At 37.5% G+C, this 21,236-nt stretch overlaps 1 protein-coding gene across 4 annotated transcripts in view; it reads left to right on the forward strand.

The window, feature by feature from the left end:
• Positions 1-21,236, forward strand: part of PHKB (phosphorylase kinase regulatory subunit beta) — a 232,519-nt gene that overhangs the window by 93,085 nt on the left and 118,198 nt on the right. For all 4 annotated transcript variants that reach the window (XM_069549785.1, XM_069549787.1, XM_069549786.1 and 1 more), the window contains 3 exons: positions 6,165-6,228; positions 18,709-18,804; positions 20,024-20,221. In XM_069549785.1, coding sequence (XP_069405886.1) covers positions 6,165-6,228; positions 18,709-18,804; positions 20,024-20,221 — 358 coding nt within the window. The remainder of the gene's footprint in view (positions 1-6,164; positions 6,229-18,708; positions 18,805-20,023; positions 20,222-21,236) is intronic.

Consider the following 21,236-nt stretch of genomic DNA (forward strand, 5'->3'; position numbering starts at 1 on the left):
TAGAAGTATTATTACCTGAGTACTAATTTCCAGGCGACCTCCACTTACATGACAAGGAAAAGTGTGTGGCCTCTTTATAGTTGGGCATTCATGTGAGTTTTAATTGCCCATTGAACTTCCTCTGGTGCCATCCCCAGAGGAAGGGGCAATTTACCTATTTACTCCTGGGTAGGAATGAAAGTCTAGGCTCTCCATGTGATGTCTGCTGACACTGAGGTGTGAGAATGGAGACTTTTTACCGTCCATTGGGAATGCAAGTCTTGATTTCTTCCTTGGGTTTTTCTGACACCACCATGACTGAGGTGGTTGGATGTTGGGTACAGTTCCTCATTATAGTCTCAGGAGCACAGGCATCTAAATTTCCCACTCAGTGTATACAAGAGTGGGTGGGGATAGAGTCATGGTTTTTTTGACTGGTTATGTTCTAAAAGTTTCCATTTTGCTAGGTTGCTCTTTTCCTGGTCCATTGGCTTTTGTTGGGTATTTTTTTGTATGTATCTACCTATATTTCCTAGTTGTTGGTTTATTCAGCTCTAAGTCTGGTGTATATATATGAGTGAGTGAGTGAATGAGTGTCGCTCAGTCATGTCCGACTCTTTGTGACCCCATGAACTGTGTAGCCCACCAGGTTCCTTCATCCGTGGGATTTTCCAGGCAAGACTACTGGAGTGGGTTGCCACTTCTTCTCCAGGAGATCTTCTCGACCCAGGGACTGAACCCAGGTCTTCCGCATTGTAGGCAGATGCTTTACCATCTGAGCCACCAGGGAAGTCCGGTATATATATGAGGCAGCAAAAAATAAATAAATAAATAAATAAAAGGCAAAGGGAAACTCAGGAGACTCCTTATACTGCTGTTCCTGGATCCTGAGGTTCCTAGGCAGGCTGCCTTCTATCTTTGTGAGCCTTTTTATATTTGTTTATGTTATATCTAGTAGTAGTAGTAGTAGTAGTTGTTCAGTCGTATGTGACTTTTTGCAACCCCATGGATTGTAGCCCACCAGACTCCTTTGTCCATGGGATTCTCCAGGCAAGAATACTGGAGTGGGTTGCCATTCCCTTCTCTAGAGAATCTTCCCGACCCAGGGATCGAACTTGCATCTCCTACATTGCAGGCAGATTCTTTATTGTCTGAGCTACAGGCAAGTCTCTTATTTTATGTCCAGGGTTTTTAATTGTACTTAAAGGAATAGGGAAAATTATGTCTACTCCACCTTCCCTTTCATGTATTTTAATTTTTTCAGTTTTTTGTTCCTTTTTATTGTCACATAGTATCCCATTATACAGATAAACCACAGTTTGGTTTATCCATTTTCTGTTGATGAGCATTTGGTTGTTGACAGTTTGGGCTGTTAAAATAAAGCTGTTGTGAACCTTTCAATACAGCTCTTTTGTTAATATATATTTTTATTTCTCTTGGAAAATAGATAAGAGCAGAATTCCTGAGTTGTATAATAAGTGTTTTAACATTTTAAGAAACTGCCAAACTGTTTTTTGAAAGGAATTTACCATTTTTCATTCCTACCATTTCATTCCTACAAATTCATACCTGCCATCAAATGGCAGAAACTTCAGTTGCTCCGCATCTTTGTCTATACTTGATATTGTTAGTATTTTTTAAATTATTCTTATGAGTATGTGGTAATTTTAATTTGTATTTTTCTGTTGACTGGTTTTATTAAACATCTTTTCATGTACCATTTACTTTCATATATCTGCATTTTGAAGTGTCAAAATCTTTTTCTCATTTTTGAAGGGGATTGTTTGTATTCTTACTGAATTGTAACAGTTTTTTATATATTCTAGATTCTTTTGTGAGATATGGGTTCTTTTTTTAATTTTTTTTTACAGAGTTCAACTTGCCTTTTACTTTTATTAATGGCATGTTTATTATGGCATGTAATAAATGGCATGCCATTTATTAATAGCATGTTTTGAAGATTGGATATTCATTCTGATGAAGTCTAATTTATCAAAATTTGTATGATTAGTTATTCATTATGTCTTAGAAATTTTTCCACTTCAAGATTATGAAGAGTTTTTTCCTAGGTTTTGTTCTAAAAGATATGTAGTTTTAGCTTTTATATTTAACTCTATGATCTATTTCAAATTACTTTTGTGTAGTATGAAGCAAAGATTGAGATTTTTTTCCCCATATAGATACTTCACTATTCCAGCACCATTAAAGGCTATTCTTTCTGCATTGACTTACCTGGCTGTTTGATCATGTATATGGGTCTGTTTCTAGACTGTCTTATTGATTGACATGTCTGCCCTGATCTGTACTATATTGCACTGGTAATTGTTGCTTTATGCTAAGTTGTGAAATCAAGTTGTCCATCATGTTTTTTTAAGGACTAACTTGCTTTATTTGAATCCAAGAAAAACTATTCTGCCCTACACAGATTCTTCTTATCTTTTGAAATGTCTTCTTTTACCAGCATTATCGTGGAGCTCTTCTACCTCTGAAGTATTCCTTCAGATTTGCTTTCCTTTAAAGAAAACCTTTCTACTGTCCCAGGACATTTTCACATTTATTTTAGAATTAGCTAGTCAGTTTTTGCCAAAAAATGCCTGTTGATACTTGATTGTGATTGCATTGAATCAGTAGATCATTTTGAAGATAACTGATACTTTAATGATCTTCAATTTTCCAATTCATGAATGTTGGACATCTCTTTATTTATTTCTTTTTAATTTTTCAGAAATGTTTTTCAGTGTTCAGGTATTGTACATATTTTGTTAAATTTATGCTAAAATATTTCAAGTTATTTCATGTTATAGTGATACTTATTTTTAACATTAAATTTCCAAGTGTCTATGGCTAGTATATAGAAATAAAATTAATTTTGATAGTGAATTTGTCTCCTGGGACTTTATTGTTGCTTAGTCTCCAAGTCATGTCTGAGTCTTTGTGACCCCAGGGACTGCGACATGCCAGACTTCCTGTCCCTCACCGTCTCCTGGAGTTTGCCTAATTTCATGTCCATTGAATCGGTGATGCCATCCTACCATCTCATCCTCTGTTGCTGTTTTCTCCTTCTGCCTTCAACCTTTCCCAGCATCAGGGTCTTTCCAATGAACTGACCGTTCACATCAGATGACCAAAGTACTGGAGCTTCAGTATCAGTCCTTCTAATGAGTATTCATTGTTGATTTCATATAAGACCAAGTGGTTTGATCTCCTTGCTGTCCAGGGGACTTTCAAGAGTCTTCTCCAGCACCACGGTTCAGTTGTTTGGCATCAACCTTCTTTCTGGTCCAGCTCTCATATCAGTACATGACTACTAGAAAGACCATAGCCTTGACTGTATGGACCTTTTTGCTTCTAACACACTGTCTAGTTTTGTCATAGCTTTCTTGCCAAAAAGTAATTATCTTCTAATTTCATGGCTGCAGTCACCATACACAGTGATTTTAGAGCCCAAAAGAGGAAATCTGTCACTTCTTCTACCTTTCTCCCTTCCATTTGCCATGAAGTGATGAGACTGGAGGCCATGAACTTAGTTTTTTTAATACTGAGTTTTAAGCTGGCTCTTTCACTCTCCTCCTTCACCCTCATCAAGAGTTTCTTTAGTTCCTCCTTTGCTTTCTGTGATTAGAGTGGTATCATCCACACAGTATATTTTTGTTGATTCTTAAGGACTGTGGAAAATTCTTCAAGAGAGGGAATACCAGACCACCTGACCTGCCTCCTGAGAAATCTGTATGCACATCAAGAAGCAACAGTTAGAACTGGACATGGAACAACAGACTGGTTCTAAATAGGGAAAGGAGTACGTTGAGGCTGTATATTGTCACCCTGCTTATTTAACTTATATGCAGAGTACATCATGAGAAATGCTGGGCTGAAAGAAGCACAAGCTGGAATCAAGATTGCTGGGAGAAATCTCAATAACCTCAGATATGCAGATGACACCACCCTTACGGCAGAAAGTGAAGAAGAAAAGTTAAAAAGTTGGCTTAAAACTCAACATTCAAAAAACTAAGATCATGACATCTAGTCCCATCACTTCATGGCAAATAGATGGGGAAACAATGGAAATAGTGAGAGACTTTATTTTGGGGGGCTCCCAAATCACTGCAGATTTTGACTGCAGCCATGAAATTAAAAGATGCTTGCTCCTTTGAAGAAAAGTTATGACCAAACTAGACAGCATATTACAAAGCAAAGTCTTTACTTTGCCAACAAAAGTTTGTCTAGTCAAAGCTATGGTTTTTCCAGTAGTCATGTATGGATGTGAGAGTTGGACTGTAAAGAAAGCTGAGCACTGGAGAATTGATGCTTCTGTACTATGGTGTTGGAGAAGACTCTTGAGAGTCCCTTGGACTGCCAGGAGATCCAACCAGTCCATTCCAAAGGAAATCAGTCCTGAATATTCATTGGAAGGACTGATGTTAAAGTTGAAACTCCAATACTTTGGCCATCTGATGCGAAGAACTGACTCATTTGAAAAGACCCTGATGCTGGGAAAAATTGAAGGTGGGAGGAGAAGGGGATGACAGAGGATGAAATCGTTGAATGGCATCACAGACTCAATGGACATGAGTTTGTGTAAGCTCCATGAGTTGGTGATGGACAGGGAAGCCTGGTGTGCTACAGTCCATGGTGTCACCAAGAGTCAGACACAACTCAGTGACTGAACTGAACTGAAGGATTTTCTATATCTGTGATTATATCACCTGTGGATAAAATCCCTGTAGTCTGAGTCGCTTACCTTTGTACTTTTAACTTATGTAATAAAAACAAAAAAGATCTGTTCTTTCTCTTAGCTCATCTTTCAGTTTCTGGATTTCACTTTATTGCTATAAACTGCATTGCTTTATCAATTCCAAGTTATTTTAATACTTAAATAGGCCCCTGAGAGTTAACGTGTCAAAATTTTCTTAAGTGTGTCAATTAGGTAGGCCATTGAAGTATAATTTTTTTGTTTTCGTCACTGTACCTTCTACCTGATCACTATCTCCATACATTAATTATCCTTTTTAAAAATTGAATTATAGCTGGTGTACAATATTATGTAATTGTTAGGTATGCAACACAGCGATTCACAATTTTTAAAGGTTCTGTTTCATTTAACGTTATAAAACATTGGCTATATTCCTTCCCATTCGTGTATTTTAAAACATTTCCCAACAAGTTACTATTCTATAGTAAAATTAATGCTTACTTGAGAACATTTCATGTAAACAGCCCATAGAAAATGTAAATCGTGATAACATGAATAGCTTAGGATAGTGGTTCTCAGATTTAAAGTGCATTCAAGTACCTGGAGGGCTTGTTAACACCCCATTCCCAGAAAGCCGTGAGAATTGGCAAGCTTCCAGGTAATGCTGCTGCTCTGGGAACCACACTTTAATAATCACTGCTTTAGAGAAATGATGACAGATCATTAATTTTAAATGATTAATGGAATATGCAGTTGCTTTGAGAAAAAGACAAAAAATTGCAATAAGTAAACTAGATATTAGATCTAAAATATTTAAAGGTTGATATTTATAAGATGACAGTTTCATATTTTTAATGAAATTTGGGTCTTCCCATTTTTCAACACTGTTATATGAGATATCTGAGAGTCCAAAGAAGTATGCATTTTATTACAAAGAGAAGAATATAGCAAAAAATCAGAGGTATGATCCTTCGATCTGTGAGCATAAAATAATGCCATTTCATTGGACCTTAATCAAAGAGCATTCAAATGGGTATATTAAACTATACTCTGTGGCTAGTGTATGATATGCAAAATCTTTTCTGGGGCTCAGAATTGACATGACAAAAGCTCTATTCATTGATCTGAATGATGATGCCCAGCCTGGTATTACCATGCAAATATCATCATACTACACTTTCTTCTAAACTTAATCATTTTTTACCCTTGAGTTAGTGAATGTAAGTGATACTGGAATTAAGACTGCTCCCATCAACAGTATGACCATTTGTCTAGATCATGGTGAACTTAGAAATATTTTTCCCTGGAGATCACTAACTATAAGGAAGAAAAATTAACATAGTGAAATGTCAGACTGAAGTCTATTAGACATTATTCTTGGGAAGTTGTTATAAGTGTTAATAAAAATACTTGCTTGTGAATATTCATCAGATAACAGGTATTCTTTTATAGACAAATACATCAGAGTTATAAACTATTTCTTTTTCTCTTCTAGCTCTGTTGGCTTAGCAAAAGCAGCTCTCGAAGCAATTAATGGATTCAACCTCTTTGGCAACCAGGTAAAAAAACAGCAGTAGCAACGAACTTCATTGTTTTGATTTGCATGTTTAACTAACTTGGCCATTTATTAACCAGTTCATTCATTATGATCAGAGAATGTCTGAAATTTATGTAGCAGCCCATGGTTGAACAACCTTTCCTTTGAATATGATTTGCTTCTTAAATTTTGGTGTTCTAACAAAAAAAGATTGCTTAGTTTAACAGTAAAGCTGTTGATAAAGAATTTTCATTTTCCAAGTTTAGTAGCTTTTCTCTCTAGTCTTTTGTTCAACTTTCAACGTTTTTGTATATTCCTTGCATTATGTACTAAATATTTTACTTGTCAGTTCCCTTGTTGGTTTCAATTTAATGTATATAGATGTATATTTCATGCAGAGGGGAAATTTGCTTCAGATGTGCAGCCAAGGAATTGGAAATTGGGATCCTAGCTTAACCCTCAACTGACTGTATTCATTTGTCTAAATCTCATTTTCTTTGAGATTAAAAGGAAAACCCTGAGGATTGCCTTAAATTTTTAACTGATTTCTGCACGTAAACAAGTGACCATGGATTGAGTTGTCAATGGAAGGAATAATATGCAGTAATACTGGTTATTTCTCTGGATCAAGAAGTAGACTAATTTTCTTTAGCAATTTTTGTAAAGATACCCATACACGATAAATGCAAGGAGAAACACACCAAGACACATACTAATCAAACTAACAAAGATTAAACATGAAGAAAGAACATTAAAAGCAACAAGGGAAAAGCAACAAGTAACATACAGGGGAAATCCCATACTGTTGACAGCTGATCTTTCAGCAGAAACTCTGCAGGCCAGAAGAACTGGACAGCTGCATGTAAAAGAATGAAATTAGAACACTCCCTAAAACCATACACAAAGATAAACTCATAATGGATTAAAGACCTAAATGTAAGACCAGAAACTATAAAACTCTTAGAGGAAAACATAGGCAGAACACTCTATGACATAAATCTCAGCAAGATCCTCTATGACCCACCACCTACAGTTATGGAAAAAAAATAAACCATGGGACCTAATTAAACTTAAAAGCTTTTGCATAATAAAGGAAGCATATAAACAAAGTGAAAAGACAATGCTCAGGAAGGGAGAAAATAATTACAAGTTAAACAACTGACAAAGCATTTCCAAAATATAAAAGCAGCTCTTACAACTCAATACCAGAAAAACAAACCACCCAATCAAAAATTGGGCAGATGGCCTAAACAGACATTTTTCCAAAGAAGGCTAGGAGAAGACCAATAAACACATAAAAATATGCTCAACATCACTCATTATTAGAGAAATGCAAGTCAAAACTGCAGTGATGAATTACCTCACACCTCAGAATGGCCTTCATCAAAAAAATCTATCAACAGTGGATGCTGGAGAGGGTGTGGAGCAAAGGGAACCTTCTTGCACTGTTCATGGAAATATAAACTGATATAGTAACTGTGGAGAACAATATGGAGAGTCCTTAAAAAACTAGGGATAAAGCTACCATATGGCACAACAGTCCTGCTACTGGGCATATACCCTGAGAAAACCATATTGAAAATGACACATGTACCCCAGTGTTCACTGCAACAATATTTACAATAGCCAGGACATGGAAACAACCTACATGTCAATTGACAGATGAACAGATAAAAACAGTTGTGGTACACATATGCAATGGAGTATTACTCAACCATATAAAGGAACACATTTGAGTCCATTCTAATGACGTGGATGAACCTAGAACCTATTATACAAAGTGAAGTAAATCAGAATCAGAAAAACTTAATACCGTATATTAACACATATATATGGAATCTAGAAAGATGGTACTGATGAACCTATTTGCAGGGCAGCAGTGGAGATGCAGACATGGAGAACAGACTTGCAGACACAGACGTGAAGCAGAGGGTGAGACAAATGGAGAAAGGAGCATGGAAATATATAAACTACCATATGTAAAATAGATCAGTAACCTCAGATGTGCAGATGACACCAGCCTAATGGCAGAAAACAAAGAGGAACTAAAGAACCTCTTGATGAAGGTGAAAGGGGACAGTGAAAAATCTGGCTTAAAACTCACCATTCACAAAACTAAGATCATGGCATCTGGTCCCAGCACTTCATGTCAGATAGTTGGGGAGACAATGGAACAGTAACAAACTATTTTCTTGGGCTCCAAAATCACTGCAGATGGTGGCTGCAGCCCTGAAATTAAAAGATGCTTTCTCCTTGGAAGAAAAGCTATGACCAACCTAGACAGCATATTAAAAAGCAGAGATATCACTTTGCTGACATAGGTCTGTATGGTCAAAGCTATAGTTTTTCCAGTAGTCATGTATGGATGTGAGAATTGGACCGTAAAAAAGGCTGAGCACTGAAGAATTGATGCTTTTGAACTGTGATGCTAGAGAAGACTCTTGAGAGTCCCTTGGACCACAGGGAGATCAAACCTGTCAATTCCAAAGGAAACTAACCCTGAATATTCATTGGAAGGACTGATGCTAAAACTGAAGCTCTAATACTCTGGCCACCTGATGTGAAGAGCCAACTTATTGAGAAAGACTCTGATTCTGGGAAAGATTGAAGGCAGGAGGAGAAGGTGATGAAAGGATGAGAAGATTGGATGACATCACTGATTCAATGGATGTGAGTTTGAGCAAACTCCTGGAGACAGTGAAGAACAGGGAAGCCTGACGTGCTGCAGTCCATGGAGTCACAAAGAATCAGACACTACTGAGCTGCTGAACAACAAATAGATAGCCAGTGGGAATTTCTTGTATGACTCAGGGAGTTCAAACTGGTGCTCTGTGACAACCTAGAGGTGTTTTATGTGGTGGCAGGTGGCAGGGAGTCTCAAGAGGGAGAGGACATATGCATGCCTGTGGCCAATGTTAGTGTATGGCAAAAATCAACACAATATTTTAAAGCAATTATCCTTCAATTAGAAATAATTCTTTTAAAAAATGGGAGGGCAGAGGAAGTGTCCGACTAATGTCATAATTAACCTTAAGCTATTTAATGCTAATCAAATCAATGAACATACATTTTAGGAACTTAGACATGTAAAATGTGACATGGATTTTGTTATGGCAATTATAATACTATATACCTCAAGTATTGCATTTAAGAAAGTTTCGAGTTGGAGTTAGACAGAAGCAGTTACTTGTTCTGGGTGCATAAGACGTGACTCTAAGTCACTCTCTTCCACATTCTTTTTTCTCTCAAGACCTCTGGCTAGAGAAGTGGAGGCATCAGTTCAGTTCAGTCTCTGAGTTGTGTCCGACTCTTTGTGACCCCATGAATCACAGCACACCAGGCCTCCCTGTCCATCACCAACTCCCAGAGTTCACTCAGACTCAGGTCCATCGAGTCAGTGATGCCATCCAGCCATCTCATCCTCTGTCATCCCCTTCTCCTCCTGCCCCCAATCCCTCCCAGCATCAGAGTCTTCTCCAATGAGTCAACTCTTCACATGAGGTGGACAAAGTACTGGAGTTTCAGCTTTACCATCATTCCTTCCAAAGAAATCCCAGGGCTGATCTCCTTCAGAATGGACTGGTTGGATCTCCTTGCAGTCCAAGGGACTCTCAAGAGTCTTCTCCAACACCACAGTTCAAAAGCATCAATTCTTCAGCGCTCAGCCTTCTTCACAGTCCAACTCTCACATCCATACATGACTACTGGAAAAAACATAGCCTTGACTAGGCGGACCTTTGTTGGCAAAGTAGTATCTCTGCTTTTGAATATGCTATCTAGGTTGATCATAACTTTTCTTCCAAAGAGTAAGCGTCTTTTAATTTCATGGCTGCAATCACTATCTGCAGTGATTTTGGAGCCCCCCAAAAAGAAAGTCTGTCGCTGTTTCCACTGTTTCCCCATCTATTTCCCATGAAGTGATGGGACCAGATGCCATGATCTTCGTTTTCTGAATGTCGAGCTTTAAGCCAACTTTTTCACTCTCCACTTTCACTTTCATCAAGAGGCTTTTTAGTTCCTCTTCACTTTCTGTCATAAGAGTGATGTCATCTGCATATCTGAGGTGATTGATATTTCTCCCGGCAATCTTGATTCCAGCTTGTGTTTCTTCCAGTCCAGCGTTTCTCATGATGTACTTTGCATATAAGTTAAATAAGCAGGGTGACAGTACACAGCCTTGATGGCATCACTCAATTCAGTCACTCAGTCGTGTCTGACTCTTTGTGACCCCATGGACTGCAGCACACCAGGCTTCCCTGTCCATCACCAGCTCCCGGAGCTTACTCAAACTCATGTCCATCGAGTCAGTGATGCCATCCAAACATCTCATCGTCTGTGGTCCCCTTCTCCTCCTGCCTTCAATCTTTCCCAGCATAAGAGTCTTTTCTAATGAGTTGGCTCTTTGCATCAGGTAGCCAAAGTATTGGAGTTTCAGCTTCAGCATCAGTCCTTCCAATGAATATTCAGCCCTGATTTCCATTAGGATTGACTGGTTTGATATCCTTTCAGTTCAAGGGACGCTCAAGAGTATTCAACAACACAGTTCAAAAGCATTAATTCTTTGGCGCTTAGCCTTCTTTATGATCCAACTCTCAAATCCGTACATGGTGACTGGGAAAACCATGCTTTGACTATACAGACCTGTGTCGACAAAGTAATGGCTCTGCTTTTTAATATGCTGTCTAGGTTGGTCATAACTTTTCTTCCAAGGAGCAAGAATCTTTTCATTTCATGGCTGCAGTCACCATCCACACTGATTTGGGAGCCCAAGAAAATAAAGTCTGTTACTATTCCATTGTTTCCTCATCTATTTGCCATGAAGTGATGGGACTGGATGCCATGGTCTTAGTGTTTTGAACGTTGAGTTTTAAGCCAGCATTTTCACTCTCCTCTTTGAATTTCATCAAGAGGCTCTTTAGTTCCTCTTTGGTTTCTGCCATGAGAGCGGTGTCATCTTCATATCTGAGGATATTGATATTTCTCATGGCAGTCTTGATACCAACTTCTGCTTCATCCAGCCCAGCATTACTCATGATGTATGTGCTCTGCATATAAGTTAAATAAACAGGGTGACAATATACAACCTTGATGTACTCCTTTCCCAGTTTGAAATCAGTCTGTTGTTCCATCTGTGTTTCTAACTGTTCCTTTTTGACCTGCATACAGATTTTTTAGGAGGTGGGTCAGGTGTTCTCATATCCATATCTCTTGTAGAATTTTCCACTGTGTGTTGTGATCCACACAGTCAAAGGATTTGGCATATTTAATGAAGCAGAAGTCGATGGTTTTCTGGAATTCTCTTGATTTTTCTATGATCCAGCAGATGTTAACAATTTGATCCCTAGTTCCTTTGCCTTTTCTAAATCCAGTTTGTATATCTGGTAGTTCTCAGTTCATGTATTGTTGAGGCCTAGCTTGGAGAATTTTGAGATTTTCAGCATTACTTTGCTAGCATGTGAGATGAGTGCAGTTGTGCAGTATTTTGAACTTTCTTTGGGATTGGAATGAAAACTGACCTTTTCCAGTCCTGTGGCCTTTGCTGAGTTTTCCAAATTTGCTGGCATATTGAGTGCAGGACTTTCATAGCATCTTCCTTTAGGATTTGAAATAGCTCAGCTGGAATCTCATCACCTGCATTAGCTTTGTTCATAGTGATGCTTCCTAAAACCCTGTTGACTTTGCACTGCAGGATGTCTGGCTCTAGGTGGGTGATCACACCGTCATGGTTATCTGGGTCATTAAGATCTTTTTTGTATAGTTCTTCTGTGGGTTCTTGCCAGCTCTGCTTAAAATCTTTTGCTTTTGTTAAGTCCATACTGTTTCTGTCTTTTATTGTCCCCATATTTGCACGAAATGTTCCCTTGGTATCTCTAATTTTCTTGATGATATCTCTGCTCTTTCCCATTCTGTCATTTTCCACTATTTCTTTGCATTGATCACTTTGGAAGGCTTTCATATCTCTCCTTGCTTTTCTTTGGAACTCTGCATTTAGATGGGTATATCTTTCCTTTTCTCATTTGCCTTTCACTTTTCTTCTTTTCTCAGCTATTTGTAAGGCCTCCTCAACAACCATTTTGCGTTTTTGCATTTCTTTTTCTTGGGAATGGTTTTGATCTCTGCCTCCTGTACAGTGTTAGGGATCTCCATCCATAGTTCTTCAGGCACTCTATTAGATCTAATCCCTTGAAACTGTTTGTCACTTCCATTGTGTAATCGTAAGGGATTTCATTTAGGTCATACCTGAATGGCCTAGTGGTTTACCCCACTTTCTTCAGTTTAAGTCTGAATTTTGCAATAAGGAGTTCATGATCTGAGCCACAGTCAGCACCCGGTCTTATTTTTGCTGACTGTGTAGAGCTTGTCCATCTTTGATTACAAGGAATATAGAAAGAAAGAAAGTGAAGTCGTTCAGTTGTGTCTGACTCTTTGTGACCCCGTGGACTGTAGCCCGCAGGGTCCTCTGTCCATGGGATTCTTCAGGTAAGAATACTGGAGTGGGTTGCCATTTCCTTCTCCAGGGGATCTTCATAACCCAGGGATCGAATTTGGGTCTCCTGCATTGCAAGTAGATGCTTTATCCTCTGAGCCACCAGGGAAACCCATTAAGAATATAGTCAATATGGTTTTGCTATTGACCATGTAGTGATGTCCAGGTGTAGAGTCACCTCTTTAGGGTGTTTGGTATGAGCAGTGCTTTCTCTTGGCCAAACTCTGTTAGCCTTTGCCCTGCTTCATTTTGTACTCCAAGACAAACTTTCTTGTTACTCCACTTACCTGTTGACCTCCTACTTTTGCATTCCAATCCCCTGTGAGAAAAGAACATATTTTTTGTTGTTAGTTCTAGAAGGTCTTGTAGGTCATCATAGAACCATTCAACTTCAGCTTCTTAGGCATTAGTGGCTGGGGCATAGACTTGGATTATGTGGTACTGAATGGTTTGCCTTGGAAACAGAGATCATTCCGTCGTTTTTGAGATTGCACTCAAGTACTGCAATTAGGTCCCTTTTGTTAACTATTAGGGCTACTCCTTTTTTTTTTTTTTTTTTAAGGGATTCTTGCCCGCACTAGTTAGATATAATGGTCATCTGAATTCAGTTTGCCCATTCCAGTCCGTTTAGTTCACATTACATTCTTAGGATTTATTTATTTTATAAATGGAAACGTCTACATTTTTACCACACCATTTTCTTCTTAATTATTGATCTTCTGAAGGAGGTATCTACTTCATGAATTCTTGCCCTTTGTGTGCTTTGGTGTTTGAGTGAAGACAAAATTGATTTTTGGTTTTGGGAATTGTTGGGTGGAATATGCCTTTAACTTTTGTTATTATGTGTTTCTACACTTCCTTCCTTCTTTTTATAGAGACAGTAACATGGAAACTTACATTGCTCTATGTTAAATAGATAGCCAATGGGAATTTGCTGTATGACTCAGGGAACTCAAACAACTACTCTGTATTAGCATAGAGGTATGGGATGAGGAGGGAGATGGGATGGGCACGGAGACGGGATGGAGGTTCAAGAGGGAGGGGACATATGTATACCTGTAGCTGATTCCTGTTGATGTTTGACAGAAAACAACAAAATTCTGTAAAGCAATTATCCTTCAATTAAAAAATAATTTAACAAAAAATTTTCAGATTTGCCTCACAGAAAAAGGACTCATCATTTAAATCTTTACTCTGAAACTATTTTCAAAACATTTTTGTTTGGGAGAAAATAAGAAAATTTGATCAATTTAATTTTTCTAGTAAGTTTATAACAAAGGCCTCTTGCTGAAAGTGGAAGAGGAGAGTGAAAAAGCTGGCTTAAAACTCAGCATTCAAAAAACTAAGATCACGGCATCTAGTCCCATCACTTCATGGCAAATAGATAGGGAAACAGTGAAAACAGTGACAGACTTTATTTTTGGGGGCTCCAAAATCACTGCAGATTGTGACTGCAGCCATGAAATTAAGGATGCTTGCTCCTTGGAAGAAAAGCTGTAACCAACCTAGACAGCATATTGAAAAGCAGAGACATCACTTTGCCAACAAAGGTCTGTCTAGTCAAAGCTATGGTTTTTCCAGTAGTCATGTATGGATGTGAGAGTTGGACCATAAAGATAGCTGAGCACCAAAGAATTTATGCTTTTGATCTGTGCTGTTGGAGAAGACTCTTTGAGTCCCTTGAACTGCAAGGAGATCAAACCAGTCAACCCTAAAGGAAATCATCCCTGAATATGCATTGGAAGGACTGACGTTGAAGCTGAAACTCTAATACTTTGGCTACCTGATGCAAAGAACTGACTCATTGGAAAAGACCCTGATGCTGGGAAAGATTGAAGGCAGGATGAGAAGGGGACGACATAGGATGAGATGGTTGGAGGGCATCACCGACCTGATGGACATGAGTTTGATGGACAGGAGTTGGTGATGAACAGGGAAGCCTGGCGTGCTGCAGGCCGTGGGGTTGCAAAGAGTTGGACATGATGATCAACTGAACTGAATTGAGCACTTAGAAATGTATTTGTATTTGACCATATATGTAGTGATATATAAATGGATATAGTGATATATAGATATTTGACAGTACTTAAATTATAATTTATACTTAGCAGATGTCACAGACATCAGCAACATTTTTGTCATTCTTGAGTCTGAGTCTCAGCTCTGTTCTTCTAAAGTCCTAAGAATTAACACTCAGGTTCATCTCCCTCTGTAGCTTGAAAATTCCTTTAACAGCATGTGAGTCGTATTTCCTCTGGTGAGAGGGGCTGCTGGAATCTATTGTTTGGTCAGTAAGTAAAAGTTGGCTGTTTACAGGCCCACTTCCACCACAGCCATAGTACAGAGGGGCAGTTTCCATCAGTAAAAGTCATTTCTACAGAATATGTCTCTAGGCTGTGCCAAAGAGCTATAGGACAGCCTATAATGCTGAACTAGATAAGAAAGTTTCCTGATCGTGGTGATGTGGTTTTATTTCTAGGAGAATAGAAAAGGTCATGTATGGTACATATACTGATCAGTTTCATCTTGTTTTATCTTTGAGGATAGTATGCGCATTAGATCCGGTTCAGAGAACCGGAGGGGGAAAAAGGCCTGGGCAGTACTTTAAATCATTTCACTTTGAATTGAAAATAAAGGGATCATCTTATGGTCATGTTACCTGCCAGGTTTCTTGGCCTCCTTAATCAATAGGAATTGATCATAAACCAAATAAGAAATTCAGGCAAGGCTCTTTTGGGTTCCCTACTGCAGCAGGGAGGAGCAAGAACAAGTAACACGTTCCCTTGTTCACTCGCTGTGGGGGCTCAAACTGGTTTTTTATATGTGATTACGTTAGAGGTGTGTCCAGGGATCAGGCCTGCGGGGTGACTTAGGTGGTTTACCCACCCCTTTGGTGGTAGTGTCTGCAGGGAGCATGCATTCAGTGCCCTAACCTTGCTCCAAGCTCTTCAGAAGTAGCAGTTAGGTTTCTTGGTTTCTTTGTATCTTTTGTCCAGAATTTACCCCAGTTGTTTGTGCACAGTTATTTTTAGTCTCTTACAGTTTTTTTTGTAGTTTGTTGCTTGAGGAGATTTGTGTCCAGGTGCCAGCACTGCAGCATAGGTCCCAGGCCCAGTCTGTTTTAGTTTAGATGCCACCTTGGTCATAGGTACTATCTCAGAAGTGTTTGTTGTGGTCATGGAGACCTGAACAGATGGTTTAGTACACTGGAACCGCTGGAACTCAAGTCAGATTGAATCATTGTGTAATATGTATAGTAGAAAACAATTAGAGAAACCCAGTTTTGAAGTAAAGTTTGAACTGTCAGTCTTAAACTATGGTCTTTAAATAGAGTCAGGAGTTATAATTTCAGGAAGAGAAAGGTGAAAATAAAACATCCCAAGTTAATCAGATACTCTGGAGTTTTTATATGTATACGCTTTCTTTCGTATTCCTGTCTTTAACTGGAAAGATCAAGAGACTGACAAATTGAGCTGAGGTCGGAATCTCAGAGGTGATGATTAAAAAGACTGCTCATATTATGTAGAGTGTTCAAAGCAATACCGACATACCTAGCTTCCTTTGAAATTTGCAGGCCTAAAATTAATATGTCTGATAATTTAAAGTAGGTGATAATTGATTCCATATGTAGGCCTCCTTGGTGAGTTTTTAAAAAAATTTGTTTCTGAATAGAAATAGATGCTCGTGGTTTTTTAGGTGAATTTTATTCTTCTATAAATCTAGGCGAGATACCTAAAAGCTGTGGTGCAGTTTTCAAGATGACAGTCAAACAATATTGTTTAATAGCCTTTGATCTTAGTGTAAAAACATGGTAGCATTATGGATTATTTTTCCTTTTATACACATTTCTTAGAGGCTGGCAGATGAAGAGATCTGAACAAGTACTTTGGTGAATCTAGATAAACGATTTATTCTTGACTAGAAAATAGAACCCTGGAGAAGGAAATGGCAACCCACTCCAGTATTGTTGCCTGGAGAATTCCATGGACAGAGGAGCCTGGCAGGCTACAATCCATGGGGTTGCAAGAGTCGGACACGACTTAACAACTAAAGAGAGAGAGAGAAAATAGAAATTGGCTCTTTATATGAATCAGATGATGACAAGAATTGCCAAATTTGCCATTTCACTTTGTTACTTATAAATTATCCTACTTAGATTGCATCTTTTAAAAAATTCAATTCAAGGTAGACTGATTTGACATGGAATTAACTTTAATTATCAGCCTAAGGATAAATAAATCCCATTCTTTTGTATATTCATTTGACTCCCAACGTCTCATACACATTTATTTCTCTACACTTTTGTTCTAATTGCTCTACTTGCTCCCCCTTGCCCCCAAATTCAGATCCTAGTTCTGGTCCTCACCTTTTGCATGAAGTACCCCAAGCTTGCTATGTTGTTTTCTGCTGTAAACTTTAGCATTTGTTCACTCACCTGGTTCTTAGTCATGTATTGCCATGTGCAGTGTTGTTTTGTTTAATATTCATGTGATTTAGGGCTGTATACCACCTGAGTCAGCTCCTTGGTATCAGAGGTCACGTTCTGTCTTATGCCCTCTCAAAGTAGAGGGCACATTACTCTGACAGTGGCAGCTGCTGCATGAAGGTTTGTTGGACTCAATTTTGACAGTAGGAATGAAAAGTAGGGACTTGCAAGTAATAGAAAGACAGTTTAGCATTGATCTGGTTGAGAGACAGCCTCATTCATTCCTTGTTCATTTATTGTCAGAGTTAAGAGAAATTTAAGAAATAGTATTAGGATTGAGAAATCATTTTGGTTTGTGAGCTAATACTGTGTACATTTTTCCTGTTAACCCATATTCATACACAGAGTGAGTGTGATATTTGGTTCTAGGGGCTAGTACTACTAGATTTTTATTTCAGTCAGTGATTTTTATCTTCAGGGCAAATGCATCTTTGAAATTGGTGAGAAAGGTAATGAAGCAACATAAAATTTGTGATAGTGTTCTTCCTTTTCTCATGTTTTTTTCTGAGTATTCTCTTATAATGGAAGCAGTCTCTGTGTTCCAATTTCGTTCTCTGTTTTCAAAATATCTAGGTTCTAAATAAAAGGACAATGCCATGTTTACTTAACAGCTGTACTGTTGAAGATGGAAAGCACTAATGGCTAAAGAGTAAATTTTTTTTGGTTAAGAGACCAGTTACCATTTTTGTTACACTTGGTTTTTTTATTAAAGCTTTTGGTCCTTATGTTCACTTGGTTTTCTTATTCAAGTTTTTGGTTCTTACTTGAAAGATAATTTTTAGTGTGGGAAATTACCTAACGTGGAACTTAAGATGAAGGCTTCTGTGTCAGAGACTTAATTTTGAACTCTTATTTCTGTTATACTAAGATTTAGCATTATTTTCAGTAAAATGGGGACACAAATGTCCACATAAGGAGGTTAAACGAGATAATCCATGTGAAGCACAAAACACATTGCCTTACACATAGTGAATAACAGCAAGTATTCTGTACATTATTATCTGAGATTCTCCTGTCTTCATATTTTAATCAAGTAGTTTTTATATCAGAAATTCTAGATATCTAAATTCATTTAGTTTGATCATTCTTTATTAGGTCTGTACAATTCAGATTTTGTGAATCTAAATTAGTTCTTAATTCCTTGTTAGAAGTGTTAGCTAAACTATTTTTTATATTTATTAAAATAAATATCCTTTATTAGTTATCTGGTGATAAATACATTTTGGTTTATAAGAAAACTGACAGGATGGGGAAAATATAAAATAAAAGTAGTATATTATTGCAAGAAATCTAAGAAATACTTGAAGGTATTTAGAAACTTAAAATCTTCTGTAATGCCACTCTCAAATGCAACCAATTTTAATATTTTTGTAAACTTTTCTTTGCTTGTCTTTGTATTTTTCATTTTATTATTTTTGTAAATTAAGGTAACATTGATTTATAAATGTGAAATTTAGTTCGGTCAGATTGCCTAGTTTTTACAAGTTCTTTTATGTTAATATAGGAAAATTTTTTCTCTCTCATTCCAGGGCTGTTCTTGGTCAGTTATATTTGTGGATCTTGATGCCCACAATCGCAACCGGCAAACTTTGTGCTCATTGTTACCCAGAGAATCAAGATCACATGTGAGATATTTTTATAATAAATTAATATGAACTGTTGTTTATGATTGTTGTATAGTTTTTTCTTTTTTTTTTCTTTTTTGTTCCCCATCCTGAACCCCCCTCCATCCTCCTTCCCCATACCATCCCTCTGTAGTTTTTTTCTTTATCCAAGAAAGTGCTCCAGAGTGTTAGAGGTTGGTTGAAGAGGTAAGAAGAGACAGTGTGGCCACTTGCTCTTCTGGCCTATGGAGATCGTGTTCAGGAAGTGAGCAGAGCTGTGAAGAAAGCTGCTTTGTCCTTTCCGTTTTTGTAGAGCCATAGAGAACTATATATATGTTTTTTTCTAGTAACATCATACCAAAATGAATTTTTTTTGGTCATGGTTATTATATATTAGAAATGTAGAAATATATTTTTCATAAGTTAAATTTCTTTTGAATAGAATTGCTTTCCTTGTTTCTTTTCTCTCATTCTACTCACCTTTTTCTTTATCTGATAAACTCTTATATGCCTATATAGTACCTGATTGCCAAATTTTGTAGGAATTATTCATGGCTCTATTCTTGAAAAAACCCAAAATGGAATAATTTAGTTATTTTAAGATAACTATTTTATAGAAGTAATACAAGATTATGATAGACAAATAGAGTTTACAAACAAGCAAATAATAAGAATATATCCACTTATTTTCCACTATTCAATTATAATCTTAGGGTGATACATTTGGGTTTTTATATATTTTTATATACACATATAATACTTTTATTTTACAAAACTGGAGGAATATTGCTCATAATGCTTGATAACCTGTTTCTTTGAATGGACAAGTTTCTGTATCAGTAAACATTTCTATAATATAAATTTTATTGGCTGCTACTTTACTCAGCCAGTTGTTGGACATTTAGATTGTTTTCTGGTTTTCACTATTATGAACAAATTGTTATGACAAACTAGTTGTAATGATTAATTATTGGTGAAAATTTTTACACAGTGATATAATATACTAAAATTTGAGTCCAGTGTTGAACTTTGAAAATACTCCTAATAAGTGAATGAAGTTTTATCTCCTTTGTAAGGTGCACTAAACCATGCCATATAAACACCTGTCTGTCCCTTGAAGCACAGCAGTCTCACTGTCAGTTAGATAACCTTAGTGGCTTTTCATCTCTGTGATTCTTCTTAGGCTGTTTTGATCATATCACTATAGGCACTTATATTCCCTTCTTTTTCTTGCCCCTAGAACACAGATGCTGCCCTGCTCCCCTGCATCGGTTATCCTGCATTTGCCTTAGATGATGAAGTTCTCTTTAACCAGACGCTTGATAAAGTGATTAGAAAATTAAAAGGAAAATATGGATTTAAGCGTTTCTTGAGAGATGGATATAGAACATCATTGGAAGATCCCAATAGACGCTACTACAAACCAGCTGAAATTAAGGTATTAAAAATATTCCATATCAGATAGCATAACAGAATGATCAAAAAACACTGTTTCAGGAGGTAGACTTCTTGGCTTTGAATTATGGCTCTGCCGCTCACTAGCTGTCTGACCTTGAGCAAGTTAATTAACCTCTCTGTATACAATATTGTTCATTGGTTAAAATAATGTTAGTACCTATATTAGTGAGGTTTTATAAGAATTAAATCAATTAATGTATATAAAAGTATTTAGAACTGTGCTTGGCATGTAGTAAACTCTTGATAACATTAGTGTGAAGGCCCATTTGCTCATATTGGGCCATGTTGATTCATTGAGTGAGTAATTTTTCTTTTGAGCTTTCAAATTTTGCCTGCCTACTATACCATTTGTCTAAGATAATAGAAAATATCTATTTGTGATCTAATTTTCAATCTGTTAAGCAAATGCTTTTTCTATTTCGCTTACACACTTCCCTCTAAAATATACTCCTCTAAACGTTTAGTTTTAAGGATTTTATATTTCAAATACATATACAGTAGTCACTGCCTGCTACTTCAGTAAGAGACCCTTGGGGAGTCCGTTTCTTAAATACTTGTCAAAATGTCCTCTGATCCCTCGTCCATCATTTTCCGTTGAAAACATGGAAAAGTTCTCGAAGAATGAAGATATTTCAAGACGGGAGATTCTATTGCATGAGTGTAGCCTCAAGCCTCAAATATCTCAGAGTAAATCACTTTCACTTTCCTTTTTTTCCTCCATCCCCATCAAAGTGAGGCTTCCCCAATGATAAAGAATCTGTCTGCAATGCAGGAGACACGGAAGATGCAGGTTTGATCCCTGGGTTGGGAAGATCCCCTGGAGAAGGAAATGGCAACCCACTCCAGCATTCTTGTTTGGGAAATCACAGGACAGGGGAACCTGTCGGGCTATAGTCCATGGGGTAGCAAAGAGTCAGACACGACTGACATGACTGAGCATGCATACATATCCTACATCTGCAGTTATTCTAGCTGTTTTTAAGCTCCCCAGAAGA

Source organism: Ovis canadensis, chromosome 14 (genome assembly GCF_042477335.2).
Source record: "Ovis canadensis isolate MfBH-ARS-UI-01 breed Bighorn chromosome 14, ARS-UI_OviCan_v2, whole genome shotgun sequence".
Lineage (NCBI taxonomy): Eukaryota > Metazoa > Chordata > Mammalia > Artiodactyla > Bovidae > Ovis > Ovis canadensis.